The 16,972-nt window shown below is 39.8% G+C and overlaps 1 protein-coding gene across 2 annotated transcripts in view; it reads left to right on the top strand.

The window, feature by feature from the left end:
• LOC122562636 (rasGAP-activating-like protein 1) overlaps positions 1 to 16,972 on the top strand; it is a 270,514-nt gene that overhangs the window by 182,275 nt on the left and 71,267 nt on the right. For both annotated transcript variants that reach the window (XM_043715652.1, XM_043715650.1), the window contains exon 12: positions 10,837 to 10,901. In XM_043715652.1, the coding sequence (XP_043571587.1) occupies positions 10,837 to 10,901 (65 nt within the window). The remainder of the gene's footprint in view (positions 1 to 10,836; positions 10,902 to 16,972) is intronic.

The raw sequence follows: 16,972 nt of genomic DNA, 5'->3' as shown, positions 1-16,972 counted from the left end.
TTAATGAAGTGACGCCAAAGATGAGAGTGGTACATCTGTGAAGTGATAAATTTTCACTGAAAGACGTCTTTTGACAAATTTCTTCCTAAGAAGTCAATTTTTAATATTAATGAATGTCTTTAGGGCAGAGGTCACCTTAGCAACTAGAAATATGGTATAAGTGAAGGGAGATTGTCAGAGGCTCTTTGGTCCTACTTGTCCAATGAGCCGATGCGAACAGACTAAAGCATGAACAAGTAGTCGATAAACAATTTATCCGATGGGAGCTTTTGCATTTTCAGTTCCTACTATAAGTTTTAGTTCTTTTCTTCCAAAAAAAGGAGCTAATGTTTGGCTTTGCAAGGATTACATCTCAGTGGCATTAATGGCAATAGGAGCTATTCAGCTCGATGAAGCAATTAAGTAGTGATATAGGTAAAACTGTTATAATATTACATAAGATTTGTGCTGTTAGCTCATAGATCTTGTACAACAGGCTGCAGTCTATCAATAATCCTTTCCAGATCTTTTAATCAGGGCTGGATCTCTCAGGGATGCAGTCTCTGAATTCATGAAAATATATTTGCAGACTTTGCTCTGCAGCCAAGGCATGAGAATTCAACTGCACTGGTATAGCACAAGAGAAAGGCATGTTTAAAAAATCTAATTGAATGTGTCAGTACTCATCATTATCACTAACTCAGTGAAACTGAGAGCAACTTTGGGAATTTGCATGATGACAAGAAGGTAGAATTCAGAAGTTGTTGTCATTGAGTGAATTCTGCTCTATCACCTTTCACTGCAGAGGTCCTCACAGGCTGCTATCTCCATTGCAATCATGAACTGAAAAGAACTTCCTTTTCAATGCTATTAGTCTCTGTTAAAACCCAGAAAAAATTACATCTTGTTGAAAGAAATGTAACTTAATCTTAGTGGCATATCAGCTTCTTAATTAGTGCTAAAATAACTCACTATCCCTGAAAAGTTCATATTAAATTAATGGAATGACAAAACTCTCTTGAATTAAAATGACTTGTCAGTTTTAAAAGTATATTTTTAAAGTTTCTTAAACTTTATATGGTTTCTATTGTAATGCATATTTCTGAAATTAAAAGCAAAGGATTTTCAGTGATTTAAAACATTATGGTTTGCTCTGTGAGAATGCTACAATATGATTGGCTGCTTATTTGCTTGCTGACATCATTGCTGCTGCATGTCAAGAGATCCACTTGGTAAATTCTCAGTGCTGAGCACCTATCATCTTCACAGGTTGCTGTGTTTAATAAAGGCATGAAGAAAAGGAAAATAATTTGGCGCCAGATTGAATCTCCCCTTTGGGAATAGGAAAATTTTGCTGCAAAGAATCCTGGATTCTAGTTGAGCATGCAAACTTTATTGCTCACTGAAAAAAACAGTGCCAGGAAAAGACCATTATGCTTAGAATCTCCTCCTCAGGTCTCCCTGAGTCTTTGTTCCTGGCAGAAATACATCTAATTAATTCTTGAACATGTTTACACAATTTATTTCCACAGCATTCTCAGCATAAATATTCAAAATGTGCATCAAATCAATGATTGAGAGTTCTATCCATTTCACCTCCAGGTTTACAGCAACTTCTATTTATGCACTCGCACAATTGTGTTTTCCACCACTAAGGTCACAATGGGGATAGCGTTTAGCCTGTGCATGTTAGGCAGATGAACGACTTAATTTAAGTTGTTCAACACTTATTGGGAATACATAGTTACGTGTGAGAAGTTACAGTTGCACACTTTGAACAATATTTATACAATTCTGGGATCAAAGTCTGTTTATACCTGCATGTTTTCAATATGGTTTGGTTTAAGGTAACAATAATTGCTAGGTCTTCTGCTTGTTTGATAACCAACTTGAAATTACAATGAACAGGGAGAAAATCACAGGTTAGCTGGTGTACCAGTGGAGGTATGGCCAGTGATCTCTTCTCCTGTATTGCAGGTTATCATTCAGCCTGTAAATGTAATGCTATATTAAAGATCCTGGCACCCATGCTTGGGTAGGTAAACCCTTCAGGCCAGCAAACAGCAATAATAAGGTGCTTGTGGTATTTGGCTAGTTTGTTGATTTATGGTCTGGCAATTTGTGAGCTCTTGTCAGACGCTGTGAGCAGAATACATTATGTGTTCAACTTTGCTAGTCTGTACCCATGTCTTCCAGAGTTTTGATGGCTGAGAAAATCATAATCATAGTTTGTAATGTATTAAAGCAGTGCAGTGACTCAGTGGCTAGCGCAGTGGCTCAGTGGTTAGCACTGCTGCCTCACAGTGCCCTGGACCTGGGTTCAAGCCCAGTCTCGGGTGACTATTGGTATAGAGTGTGTATATTCTCCCTATGTCTGCATGGGTTTTGTTCAGGTTCTCCCCTCCCAGTCCAAAGATGTGCAGGTCAGATGAATTGGCCATACTAAATTGCCTATAGTGTCCAGAGATGTGTCGGACAGGTGCCCTAGTTAGTGGAAATGTAGGGTAGGCAAATGGATCAGGGTGGGATTCTCTTTGGAGGGTCAGTGTGGACTTATTACTGTAGGGATTCTATGGTCTATGAACATTATGTTTATAAAATCATGAGGGGCATGGATAGGACAAATAGACAAGGTATTTTCCCTGGGGTGAGGGAGTCCAGAACTAGAGGGCATAGGTTTAGGATGAGAGGGGAAAGACATAAAAGAGACTTAAGGGGCAACTTTTTCACGCAGAGGGTGGTATGTGTATTGAATGAGCTGCCAGAGGAAGTGGTGGAGGCTGGTACAATTGCAACATTTCAAAAAAAATCTGGATGGGTATATGAATAGGAAGGGTTTGGCAGGATATGGGCCGGGTGCTGGCAAATGGGATTAGATTAGGTTGGGCTATCTGATCGACATGGACGAGTTGGACTGAAGGATCTGTTTCCGTGCTCTATGACTCTATAAAGCTAAATCAAAATCTTGAATAAACTACATGTGATAGGACAGGATGTTTAGAAAGTCCACTGTTCCTAAAGATTGAATCAACTAGAACAGAAAGATATAAATATATAAATAGAAAGGGAAGGTACACGAGAGCAAGACAAGGTCATGAAATTAGCCGACTGCTCATGGGACAAATTAACACAACATAGGGAGGGCGATGGCCTAGTGGTATTATTGCGAGACTATTGATCCAGAAGCTCAGCTAAAGTTTCAAGTTTGAATCCCAACCATGGTGAAATTTGAATTTATTAAAAATATTTGGAATTATAAATCGACTGATAATCGTGAAACCACCAGTGACTGTCAGGAAAACCCATCTGGTTCACTAATGTTCTTCACGGAATGAAATCCGTGATCCTCACTTGGTCCAGCCTACATGTGACTCCAGACCCACAGCAATGTGGTTGACTCTCAGCTGCCCTCTGAAGTGGAATAGTAAGCTACTTAGTTCAAGGGCAGAGAGGGACAGGCAATAAATGTGGCAGAAGGTGATGCCAATATCCCCTGAGTGAATAAAACAGACATAGACTAGGTGGGCTGGAGTGGTTTGTCCATGTTGGGATTCTGGTATAAATCCAAGCAGGTCTTGCACATATTCAGTTCCAAGCCATTGTTAAAGTTGCTGAGCATATAAATGATAAAAAAAGACTCAACCCAGTGGAAAATTAGCACATTTTATGTATTAGATAAAAGGGATAGAATATCAGGTAACTGGAATTTAGTGTGTAAATGAATAAATATGGAAAATCTAAAGTCAATTATGAAACATTCATTCAATTTGAATTAATTGTACCTTATCGTAGGAGCTCTTTAGAGTAGATTAAATTTTCACTCGTGAACAACACCTGCAAACCAGCACTCAGATACTTGGGCTTTAATACAAGGAGGCATGTCCTTTGTAATGGAGATTGGCCCACCAATCAACAGTCTTATAACACATACAGGAAGGAACCAATAATACAACAAAGGAATGCGTTTTATACTTGGCTTCTGAAACAGAAATACACTTGGCTACAGCAGCTGTTTTAAACTGTTTAAAGTTGCTAACTAATTTTAAAATTCTTTCCAATCTATCAGCTAAAACAGAGGCTGGGATGATAGTGATTTTTTTTTTCTTTTTAAGATGGGGTAAATTACTGGTATTTCCACCATTCGTTGTGACAGTTTATACTGTCCTTTTGACAAAGTTACCCTTGAAAGATTGAATTGTTATTTGCGCGATGTTATTGGGACAATATATTGCTGCCTTGTAATGCAGCGGCAGCAACACTGAGTGACAGCCTGAGAAGAAATGTGTTGCACTTTGCTTCAGAAAACAAAGCATTAAAGAAAAGCTACAGTGTCTAACTGAGCGTTTCATTAATTAGCAGTGATAAAGTTCCCATTACCATGGAAACAGACAGACCATTTGCACTCAGATCCTGCTAAAGAAGTGAAAGGGCTTTCCTTGGTGTTAATAAGGGAAAATGTGATCGGCTGCTATTGAATGAAATCCCTCTGATAGGAATTACAGGCAGTGATCAATTTATGATGCTGCTGCTGAGTTCAAGGTTGACAAACAGCAGAGATTGATTCTGATCTTGCTACAGGTGAACCTGTTAGGGTTCATATTTCAAAAGGGCAGAATATAATTTCTATCCAAACTGAATCTGTCCCCTAAAATATATATGTGATTTTGAAAACAGTCATCAATTTCATTCCATTATTTGGAACGCTTTAAGAAATTGAAGATTGGGAAACAACCAAGAGCAATATTTCTTATGAACTAGATTAAATAGAGCAAATATCCCATGGAATAGCAGAGTCCACAATAGCATCGATCCTGAGCTCCAAATGTTTCTTACAAATGTTCAAATTGTTGTCAGAAAGACCTTGTGCCCTCCTGTTCAAGTTTAACATGCTGCTGAACTAGGTAAAATAATTTTGAGACAGGCTTCACTGATCACCTTGCTACACTTAGGTCAATAGATCATATTCTGCTGAGTCTTTCTGGCAATTTCTGTTTTTTTTCTGATTTCCAGCATCTACAGTTGTTTAATATTTTTTAATATCCTGAAGTGTGTCCGGAAGCAGGGGCATTGTAGGTATGGGTATTATACATCTCTCAAGCTGGTGCTAATGTTACCTTTCAATGTGTACAAGCGACCATTGGTGGGTTAACTGGAATGACCATACATGGATCACAAAGGAAGGCCTGATACTATGGATCTCCAATGTTTAGATCGCTTTCTACCCTAATCTCCCTCACCTTCCACCCATACCCTACTCCGTATATGAATGGATGTTATCATTGACAATCCATCGTGTCTCTGTGATTGCTGTTGATTGGAAGATCTTGACACTGCTCTTGATAATAGAATATCATTTTCGTTATGACTGGGCATCTATTTCTTGTGTTGAATTTTCATGGAGGCATTGAAATAGTCACAGAGGTTTCACGGCATGATAAGAGGCCATTTGGCCCATCATGTACGTGCTGATCATCAAACATTCATCTATTCTATTTCCATCTTCTAGTACTTGGCCTGTAGAATTGTATGCTATAGTGGTTCAAGTGTTCATCTAAATACAGGTAGTTCTTGAGGGCTTCTGGATCTACTACCCTTTCAGGCAGTGTGCTCTAGATTCTCACAATCCCCTCTGGATGAAAAGATTTTACGTCAACCCCCTCTAAACCTCCTGATGCTTACCTTAAATCTGTCTCCCTTGGTTATTGACACCCCCCCCCCCCCCCACAATACTAAGGATATATACTTCTCCAAATCTATCTTGTGAATGCCCTCCTTAACTTTGTACACTTAAATCGGACCTACCCTTAGCTTTTAATGCTCTAAGGAAAACAACTCCAGTCTAGTTTTTTATAGGTAAGTCAACCCAGCCTGGGCAACATCCTGGTGAATCTCCTCTGTACCTTTTCTAGTACAATCACATTCTTTCTATAGTGTGGTGACCAGAACTGCACATATTACTCTAGCTGTAGCCCAACCAACATTAAATATAGCTCTATCATAACTTCTTTGCTCTTTTATTCAAAGCCTTGACTAATGAAGGCAAGTATCCCATATGCCATCTTATGGCTTTGAAACAAATGATTTTGAAACATTTCCTTTTGTTCTCAAGTGAACTCTTGTAAAAGGGTCTGCATAATCTTGCACAAGCTCAGAAAGATGGGATGTGACATCAGAATGTCCGATCTAAGACTGATTAAGTGGGTCCTCTGCTCAGGGTGACGCCAGGGTGCTCACTCACACAGGCAGAGCTTCCTTTCTTACAAAGCCATCCAGAAGTCTGCCTGTATTATGAGGGGAACCTTGTTTGTGGGATCTGGAATTTGCTGTTACAAACTGGTGGAGGCAAATTCAATTGAGGTCTTGAGAAGAAAATTGGATGGTTATCTGAAGATAAAAATAATCTGTAGCACTACAAGAGAGGAAGAGGAGACTCGCTGAGTTGACCTTGCAGGAAGCTAGCATGGACACAATGGAGAGAACATTCTTCTCCTGTGCTGTAACAATTCTATGTAACAATGCTGCACACAGTGTTTCTTCCACATGTGTCTATGTAACAAATATTTTGAGATTGATTTGTTGCTTGTGAAGTGGCTTGAGGCTGTGGCTTAGTTTCTATTTCTGTGATAAACATTGGATTAAATCTGATGTAAATCATGTACCACATATACTTAAGTAATAGTTGACCTCATATAAAAGTCAACCCCCGATTTTTGGCTAAATAATCTGGAATTTTCCAGCTACCTCATATAAACGTTGACCCTAGTTCTTTCCAGATAACAGATGAATGTTTATGAGTCAATGTGCCGGCCGTCACATCCCACTCCAGCTTTCCAATCTGCTGGCTGTTCGGCTCCACTCCCCGCCTTCCAGTCTGCTGGCTGTTGTGTTCCGCTCTGGGTTTTCAGAATTACCATAATTCATTGCTCTTTCCTTTATTCATTTAGAGATCAATTGGACTTCTGCTAATAGTATGGTATGAATTTTGACAAGCGTGAATTTCAATCCCATGTAGTATCCATGTAAGAGTCGACCCTATAAATTTAACCTTAAAAAGTAATCAAAAAAATTTGACTATGACTCGAGTATATACAGCAAGCAAATGTTGACCAAGTTTCTGATTTTTCTCCTGATAACCTGTTTCCATCTTTTAAAAATTAACCAAATTTGCATAATCCATACTGCCTGATAGAGGAGATCCCAAGTGCATCACTTATCATCACATTGCTAACAGTCTGGCAAACCACAGCAAAAATTATAATGGTATAAATTAATGTACATTACGAAAGCTCTGCAATAAAAAAGAACACAAGTGCCTGTACTGCATTAACCTTGACACCACCTCACATTTCAGTACTTGTTTTATAGTTATGCTCCATTAAAATACATTCACAATAAACACAAGTACCCCAGTTTAACTATCTATGGCATGTGTGCAAATACAGAATCTATGGCCTAGAAATTTGAACCTGTTGTCTATCTTAAAAGTGTATTCTGGCTGTCTAAATGTGGCAGATGGTGGGTGGCATGCACACTGTCTTTGGTCTCTGCTAGAAATGCGCCACATACCATATTGGATAAGGTCACTCTATAGCATCCAGGCCATGTTCCTGAATTGGGGTTATCCCCAGATTTGTCTATGGAATTGGTCACTTGCAGGCCAATCAGGCAGTGGCTCTGGTATGTGCCATGGATGGTTGGAGTCAGTGTTTTCAGGTGCTGAGTTGATAAAGGGATAACCAGGTTCTGTCATTCAGCAAGCAGGTTTAGTATCTTTTGTTTCTCTAATTGGTGATCAGGAGTCCTCCTGTGGCTCCGTCTTACAACTGCAGCTTGTTGCCGGCTACCATCTTGATTGTATACCTATCTTTCCCTCTCCTGGCCTTGGCTGGAGTCTCAGCTGGCCAATAATGCAGCTGCCATACCTGCACCAATAGCCAAGATTACAAATTGTTGGCACTCACCTAATGAGTCAGAAAAACTAATTTGCTGTGGTCCCCCTCCGTTATCTGCATTAGATGTTGTGCAGTGTGATTTTCTTTATTCTTTCGTGGGAAGGGGGCATCGCTGGCAAGACCAATATTTGTTGCCCAAGCTTGATTATGGCTGAATGGCTTACTAGCCCACTTCAGAGGGATGTTATGAGTTCACCACATTGCTATTGATCTGCAGTCATATTTAAGCCACACCTGACAGGGATGATGGATTTCCTCCTATTGAGAACAGTAGTGAATGAAATGGGTTTTTATAACAATTATGATAATTACCATGGTTACTATCACTTAGACTAGCTTTATACTTCAGGTTTATTTCCGTTAACATGGTGGCATTTCAGATTTGAACCATGTCCCCAGAGCATTAACTTAGGCTTCTGGATTCCAGTCCAACCACATCACCATGACTCCAGCATCTCACCCTTGTCATCACACCTGGATTACTAAATGATGTTTATTGAGGGGTAATGTTGAAATATTACAAAATCATGGGATTGTGGATTCTGGAGAGGGGAAGGCTTTCCCATTAGAAGGTGGCAGATTCCTTTTGTACCTTGTTATATGTTCACTTTCTGACTGTTAATGCATTTAACCAGATTAGTAGCAGATACACACGTCAGTCATTCATTTTATCACTTTCTGTCTCGATGTGTGTTCTTCGATAGAGCAGAGAAATTGCATGTAAAGTTCTCTTACAGTAAAACTGCATTGGCTCTTTATCTTGGATCACCCAGAATTGTTATATTGTTGAGCTGGAAATGATTCTGTCATTGGCTTTTGTGGTAGAGTGGAAATTTATGGGACAATTTAAACTCCATAACCAGTGATTTTGTCCATAAAATGTAACTGTTCCATTTCTGCATGATCTGTAATTTTTAACACCTGTTATGGACTAGGCCAGACCACTCAAAACATTCTTAAGCAAGCGGCCCAAACCATAACTTTGCAGTTTGTTTCAGTAAATGTACAGTCAAAATTACCTAGAGTAAGTTAGCAAGGTTGACTACCAGGTTTTAAAACAGACAAAAATTTATTCACAAAATTATGGAATGAAACACAAAGAACAGAGTATAGAATACCCACAGAACTCAGTCTATCCAAACTAGACTGTAGTATGCTGTTCTGAAAAATATGTGCAACAGTTCCAATAAACAAACCCTTTAAACACAATATAAATGAAACAGAGGCTTACCAGTCGAAGTTAGAAGGGCAGAAGGCCAGCAACCTGCTTCCACTCAGTCCACTGCTGAACTTACTCAAACAAGACTTCAGCTTTTAGGACTGACTACTTCCCTTTCATTGTACAGATTACTTCTAAAATATCAAAGCTGTGGCCTAGAGTCTCATCTATTTACATATAAATAACAAGGCCTCCCAATACCTTTCTCATCTCTGTTCCAACCCAGCAGATTCAGAGCCTGGAGTGTTTTACGACCCCTCTGAGAAAAGATCATATTCTTGAGAAAAGGAACAGTTTTTAAGATAAAGGACCAGCTTTGTGACACACCAATAATTCTGGTGTTAGTGTTAAGTCCTGCAAATGTTGTACGTGAAACCCAAATGGAAGTTTGTGCTGTTCTCGGGTGACTTGCCAATGGTGACATATTTGTTCCAGTTAAAGCTGTCAAAATGTCAGTAAAGTGATGGAAGATGGTTTAAAGGTATTTTCCCAGTTGGAGTCCCTGAGAAGCAGTGGGGTTTCTTTAAGAAAGGTCTGCATCCATAGGTTGACTCCTGTCAAAAACTCCTCCCCATTCCTCATTTTCATTCTTCCCCAATGGACAGCCACTACCCGCCATTGGAATCTGTCAGGCAGCTGACTCGTAGCAGTCAGGTGACACCTGACAGTCAAAGTCTTCCAGGTTCCAGGTGTGAGCGCCAGCAGGAGGCTGTTTCAGCCCCTGTTCAGAATTGAAATTGATTCTGGATTGCTTAACTCATTCATTACCAGCACATTTCAAGGGTCACAGGTTGATATGACCTGAATGAAGAATGGGTTTGGGTGAATTCATAATCACTCAAAACTAGTCTGAAGCTGTTGGAATGTCTCTTGCCTGCGTTATTCAAAGCTATAGGCACACAGTTTTGAATCTCTTCTTGGCTCTAAACCAAATTCATCTTAAGTTTTCTTTTGCTGGAGAGAAGAATTTAATTGAACTGGCAGTGCTAACAATATGTTTGACTCAGAAGTTCATGAAATTATGATTGTGGAGGTGTTTAGAAAATTCACAGCTAATTATCAATTACATGTATTCAAAAGGATACAAAGGTAATAAAATGCTGAAATGATTTTCACTTTTATATCAATCTACCAATTTATATTGCTCGATAATTAGATCTATTCCTACCAAAGAACAAAGAACAAAGAAAATTTACAGCCCAGGAACAGGTCCTTCAGCCTGCAAGCCTGTGCCGATCCAAATCCACTGTCTAAGCCTATCGCCCAATTCCTAAGGATCTGGAACCCCCTGCTCCACACCTACTCATGCATCTGTCCAGACATACCTTAAATGAATCTATTGTGCCTGCCTCTACTATCTCTGCGGCAACGTGTTCCAGGCACCTACCACCCTCTCTGTAAAGTACTTTCTGCGTGTATCCCCCTTAAACATTTCTCCTCTCACCTTGAATGTGTGACCTCTCGTTATTGAATCCCTTAACCTGGGAAAAAGCTTATCTCTATCCACCCTGTCTATACCCTTCATGATTTTGTAGACCTCAATCGAGTCCCCTGATTGTATCAAATGTGGTCAATGGACAAGATATTATAAAAAGTCCTAAATTCTTTTCAGAAGTAGGCAGGCTGCTGCACATTGAAAGATTTGATATTTAGTTTACTAAGCAATATTTTGTCTGTTTTACACAGCTGATCCGAACACTCTTTTCAGATCCAATTCTTTGGCTTCAAAGGCTATGGAACAGTTTATGAAGGTAAGTGGTTTTAAGTTCTCAAACAACTGTCTTCTAATGTCTCCATGTTGACCTTGCAAACTTGTGACATTGAGTGATCAAATTATTATGTCACAGACACTTGTGATATTGCCCTTTCATTTACTTTAAGTTGTTATTGTCTGCAAGTTGTGAGTTTTAAGAAGGACATCTGCAAATCCTGGAGATTAACTTCTCGTCCCTAGTTCAATTTCAATCACTCATTTGGAAGGAATAACATCCTTCTTGATTTTCTTACTGAGAGAATGAATTTACTAGCTAATCTAACACTCCAGGAAATTCATTGTTCTCAGGTCTTCGGTTGTCTATGGAGTAAAATAAATGAACAAACTCCACTCGTTTTCTGGAATGTGGCATCTAAAGAAAATTAAGAATTCCTAGATGCCTTGCTTAAATAGAAGCAGACCCTAAGCTTGCAGAAAGAGATGTAAGCTCGGATTTATTGAAGAATGTTCACTAGTGTCTTGGAGAAACATGACATATTGTGCACTACAGTCTTCACTTCTCAGCAGCCTAAAGAATATAGATGTACTGTTAATAAAACAGCAAACCCTGAGCTATATAAATCATCTGGACCTAATGTAATCCACCCTGAAGGCTTTTGAAGGAGGACAGGGAGGAAATTCATCCTCAGACACGACAAATGTTGCTGGAGAATTGGAGACTTGCCAAACTAGCATCTTCACTTCTGAAGGGAGAAAAGATTAAGTCTTTTCTGAGTTAAGTCTTTAATTAAGAATTGATTGTGGGCAACTCGTAACTGGAGATTAAATGAGTGAATACACAGAAATGAATGAGTTAATTAAGGACAATCAGAATTCATTCATTCAATAAAGTTTGTGATAAGTGCAATGCATTTATTTTAAAGATTTAAGTTTTTGGATATAGGGACTACAAAGATTTTACAGCACAATAAAAGATCATTCAATCCTAAATTCCTGCTCTTTGAAAGTGCGAACCAATTAGTGCCACACTTATCCTCTTTTTAGTTTTACTAAATATTAAAGGAATATACATATATTATTTCTTGTTGACAATTTCTGTTACATCATTTGACAGTTACTTCTTCCACCATCCTTTCGGCAGAAAGGTCCATGAATGGTGAGTCTCCTTCCTTCACCACTGAGTGCAAAATCCAATCCAATGGGTTTTCGCATGAATGTCAAAATGTTCAGATTTCATATGGATATAATAATGAAAGAGCATTGTCTCCAACAATTCAAAGAGTTGCTATTCACCTCTGCAGATGACCTTTTTAATTCAATCTTGTTTTGCTGTCAGATTGTTTTTAACTGGAACCAAGAATGTCCATACTCTACTGTACAAGAGGATGTGTAGAATGATGGAAGTTATAACAAAAGAAGTGATAATTCAGCACAACTAGAGCAATCCAAACCAATCTCCTTGCCTTGCCTTCTCTCCTTAGCCTGTTATCATTTTTATTCTTTTAAAAGATACAATGATCTCTGCTCAACTACTTCCCGAGACATGTTTTTCCAACTTTCACAACCATCTGATTATTTCTCAAGTTTAGAAGCGATTTTAAAATATATGATGCCATGGCACCGACTTACCAACCAATAAGAAGGTAGATTAACAAAGTAACTATAAGTCAGTGATTCTATGACTCCCATGTTTGGCAGTATTTAGCTGTAATGAATTAATCAGAATTATGATTGTGGAGGTGTTTGGCAACACTTTTTAATATTCTTGTTTCCACGTTCGTGGAATGTGAGCATCGATGGCAAGGCCAGTGTTCATTGCCCAGAGGGCAATTAAGAACCAACCACATTGCTTTGGGTCTGGAGTCATATGTAGGCTAGACCAGGATAAAGGACTTCCTTCCAAAAGGCCATTAGTGAACCAGGTATTGTTCTTTCCGGGGCAATTGCTCCATGGTCATTAATAATTCCAGTATCTCATTGAATCCAAATACCACCATAGCCATGCTGAGATTCAAACCCAGGTCCTCAGAGCATTACCTGGTGCTCTAAACTAACTGTCTAATGATGATAACATTGGGCCATCACCTCTCCTCATAGGTGATTATTAATTACATGTGCTTGAGAGGATACAAAGTTGATAAAATGCTGAAAGGCTTTTTATTTCAATATCAAGGTATTAATATATACATATAGAGTCATAGAGTCACAGAGATGTACAGCACGGTAACAGACCCTTCGGTCCAATTTGTCCATGCTGACCAGATATCCCAACCCAATCTAGTCCCACGTGCCAGCATCCAGCCCATATCCCTCCAAACCCTACCTATTCCTATACCCATCCAGATGCCTTTTAAATGTTGCAATTGTACCAGCCTCCACCACTTCCTCTGGCAGCTCATTCCATACACATACCACCCTCTGCGTGAAAAAGTTGCCCCTTAGGTCTCTTCTATATCTTTCCCCTCTCACCCTAAACCTATGACCTCTAGTTCTGGACTCCCCCACCCCAGGGAAAAGACTTTGTCTATTTATCCTATCCATGCCCCTCATGATTTTATAAACCTTGATAAAGTCATCCCCTCAGCCTCCGATGCTCCAGGGAAAACAGCCCCAGCCTATTCAACCTCTCCCTATAGCTCAAATCCTCCAAGCCTGGCAACATCCTTGTAAATCTTTTCTGAATCTTTTCAAGTTCACAACATCCTTCCAATAGGAAGGAGACCAGAATTGCATGCAATATTCCAACAGTGGCCTAACCAATGTCCTTTCCAGTCACAACATGACCTCCCAACTTGTGTACTCAATACTCTGTCCAATAAAAGAAAGCATCCCAAACACCTTCTTCACTATCCTATGTACCTGAAACTCTACTTTCAAGGAGCTATGAACCTGCACTCCAAGGTCTCTTTGTTTAGCAACACTCCTTTGGACTTTACCATTAAGTGTATAAGTCCTGTTAAGATTTGCTTTCCCAAAATGCAGCACCTCACATTTATCTAAATTAAGTGCCATCTGCCACTTCTCAGCCCATTGACTTATCTGATCAAGATCGTATTGTAATCTGAGGTAACCTTCTTCGCTGTCCATCACACCTCCAATTTTGGTGTCATCTGCAAACTTACTACTATACCTCTGATGTTCATATCCAAATCATTTATATAAGTGATGAAAAGTAGTGGACCCAGCACCGATCCTTGTGGCACTCCACTGGTCACAGGCCTCCAGTCTGAAAAACAACCCTCCACCACCACCCTCTGTCTTCTACCTTTGAGCCAGTTCTGTATCCAAATGGCTAGTTCTCCCTGTATTCCATGAGATCTAACCTTGCTAACCAGTCCCCCGTGGTGAGCCTTGTCGAACGCCTTACTGAATCCATATAGATCATGTCTACTGCTCTGCCCTCATCAGTCCTCTTTGTTACTTCTTCAAAAACCTCAATCAAGTTTGTGAGACATGATTTCCCACACTCATGTTGACCATCCCTAATCAGTCCTTGCCTTTCCAAATACATGTACATCCTGTCCCTCAGGAATCCCTCCAACAACTTGCCCACACCGACATCAGGTTCACCGATCTACAGTTCTTTGGCTTATTCTTACCATCTTTCTTAAACAGTGTCACCACGTTTGCCAACCTCCAGTCTTCCGGCACCTCAGCTGAGACTACCAATGATACAAATATCTCAGCAAGAGGTCCAGCAATCACTTCCCTAGCTTCCCATAGAGTTCTAGCGTACACCTGATCAGATCCACTTTTATTCTTGGTATTTCGTGGGGTGAAGCCTCGAAAGGGGATCTGTGGTTTGTGCAAGTGGGACAAGCAACAGAGAGGTTCTTGAACCAATTAGATTGTGTGTCCCCATGAGGGTTCCTCAGAGTCCAAACTGAGAAGTATAAGTGGAGAAACATAAATTAGATTTCAGTAATGTACAGGAAGTACAATAAAGATTGGGAAATTCAGGTAGGCTAAGAAAGAAAGAAAAGACAGACAGTCTGAGAAATTTTAAAAGTATATTTTTTTGTTATCTATGGAGGAAGCACAATGTCATAATTTAATTCTTTCAGGTCAAGAGATGTTGTTCAATGGTAATTATCATTTAGCACTGTTAAATACTCAATTACAGTAGCTGAATGCACCAACCCCAACTTGTAGCAGTTTCTGATGTGATGCAGTTTATCTATCAGCCTGTAGAAGAGTATATTTTTAAAAAAATTTACCCTATTTTTCAAATCAACCTGCTCAGCGATGTTATTACATGCTTCTGTGGCGGGTGGGACTTGAACCCATGTCTCTTAGTCCAGGGGTAGGGAAACTACTATTACATGACAACAGGGCCCCAAGCGCATGGTATCTTACCAGATTTCAGTAATTAACTGCACATGTATATACACCTGAGGCTGCTATCAGATTTCCTGCAGTGTAATGGTAACCCTCACTTTTATTCAAATTGCATTTAAGCCATTGCAACTGCAATGCAAAAATCATTATGTAGGTTATATCCTGCCACCAGAAGAACAATATTTCCACATTTGCATCTTAATTTATTGGAAGTCACACAACACCAGGTTATAGACCAACAGGTTTATTTGAAATCACAAGCTTTCGGAGTGTTTCTCCTTCATTAGGTGGAGACTTCACCTGAGAAAGGAGCACTGCTCCGAAAGCTTGTGATTTCAGATGAACCAGTTGGGCTATACCTATATCCACCCCAGTCCAACACCTGCACCTCCACATCATCTTAATGTGGATTCATTAAAGACGAAATTAGTCTGGAGGAGTCGGACCAAAACTGAGGATAACGAATTGTCATTGCCCTTTTATACACTATGTGGTTGGGGGGAGGTGTCATCTATTGTCGGTGTTTTATCTCCAACTTCACATGATCTTTATGAATGTTTTCCATAAATCTCAGAAGGAGAACAAACATATGTTCCATACTTTTAATGCTGCAGAATTCTCAAAAATGTAAAATCTCTTAAAATGTTCAAGCCATATTTTCTCCCAACATGACTGAAGGAGAAACATTATGTATTTACCGTAAGAACAGATTTCAGGGTTGTTATTATAGTCATAGAGTCATACAGCATGGAAACAGACCCTTCGGACCCAACTCGTCCATGCCAACCTGGTTTCCCAAACTAAACTAATCTTATTTGCCTGCGTTTGGCCCATAGTCCTCTACACATTTCCTATTCATGTGCCTGTCCAAATGTCTTTTAAATATTGTAACTGTACCTGCATCTACCACTTCCTCTGGCAATTCATTCCATTTACACACTTATACTCTGTGTGAAAAAGTTGTCCTTCAAGTCCCTTTTAAATCTTTCCCCTCTCACTTTTAAATTAAGCCCTTTAGTTTTGAACACCCCTAGCCTAGGAAAAGACCTTTGCTAGTCCCCTTATCTATGTCCCTCATGATTTTATAAACCTCTATAATATCTTCCTTTAACTTCCTTTGCTCCAGGGAAACAAGTCCCAGGCTATCCAAATCTTCCAGTCCCAGTAACATCCTTATAAATCTTTTCTGCACCCTTTCCAATTTAATAACATCCTTCCTATAGCAGGGAGGCCAGAACTGCACACAGTAGTGGCCTCACTAATGTCCTGTACACCAAAGGTGGCCTCACTAATGTCCTGTATAGCCGCAACATGATGTCTCAACTCCTATACTCAATGCTATCTCCAACGAAGGCAAGCACACCAAATGCCTTCTCCACCACCCTATCTACCTGACCCTCCATTTTCAAAGAACTATGAACCATTTGATAAGGTACCCCATGGTAAGCTCATTCAGAAGGTCAGGAGGAATGGGATACAGGGGAACTTAGCTGTCTGGATACAGAATTGGCAGGCCAACAGAAGACAGCGAGTGGTAGTAGAAGGAAAATATTCTGCCTGGAAGTCTGTGGTGAGTGGTGTTCCATAGGGCTCTGTCCTTGGGCCTCTACTGTTTGTAATTTTTATTAATGACTTGGATGAGGGGATTGAAGGATGGGTCAGCAAGTTTGCAGACGACACAAAGGTTGGAGGTGTCATTAGCAGTATAGTGGGCTGTGTAGGCTGCAGTGGGACATTGACAGGATGCAGAGATGGACTGAGAGGTGGCAG

Source organism: Chiloscyllium plagiosum, chromosome 25 (genome assembly GCF_004010195.1).
Source record: "Chiloscyllium plagiosum isolate BGI_BamShark_2017 chromosome 25, ASM401019v2, whole genome shotgun sequence".
Taxonomy (NCBI): domain Eukaryota; kingdom Metazoa; phylum Chordata; class Chondrichthyes; order Orectolobiformes; family Hemiscylliidae; genus Chiloscyllium; species Chiloscyllium plagiosum.
Note: the sequence above shows the minus strand (reverse complement) of the source record. Positions and strands in the feature narration are given on the sequence as shown.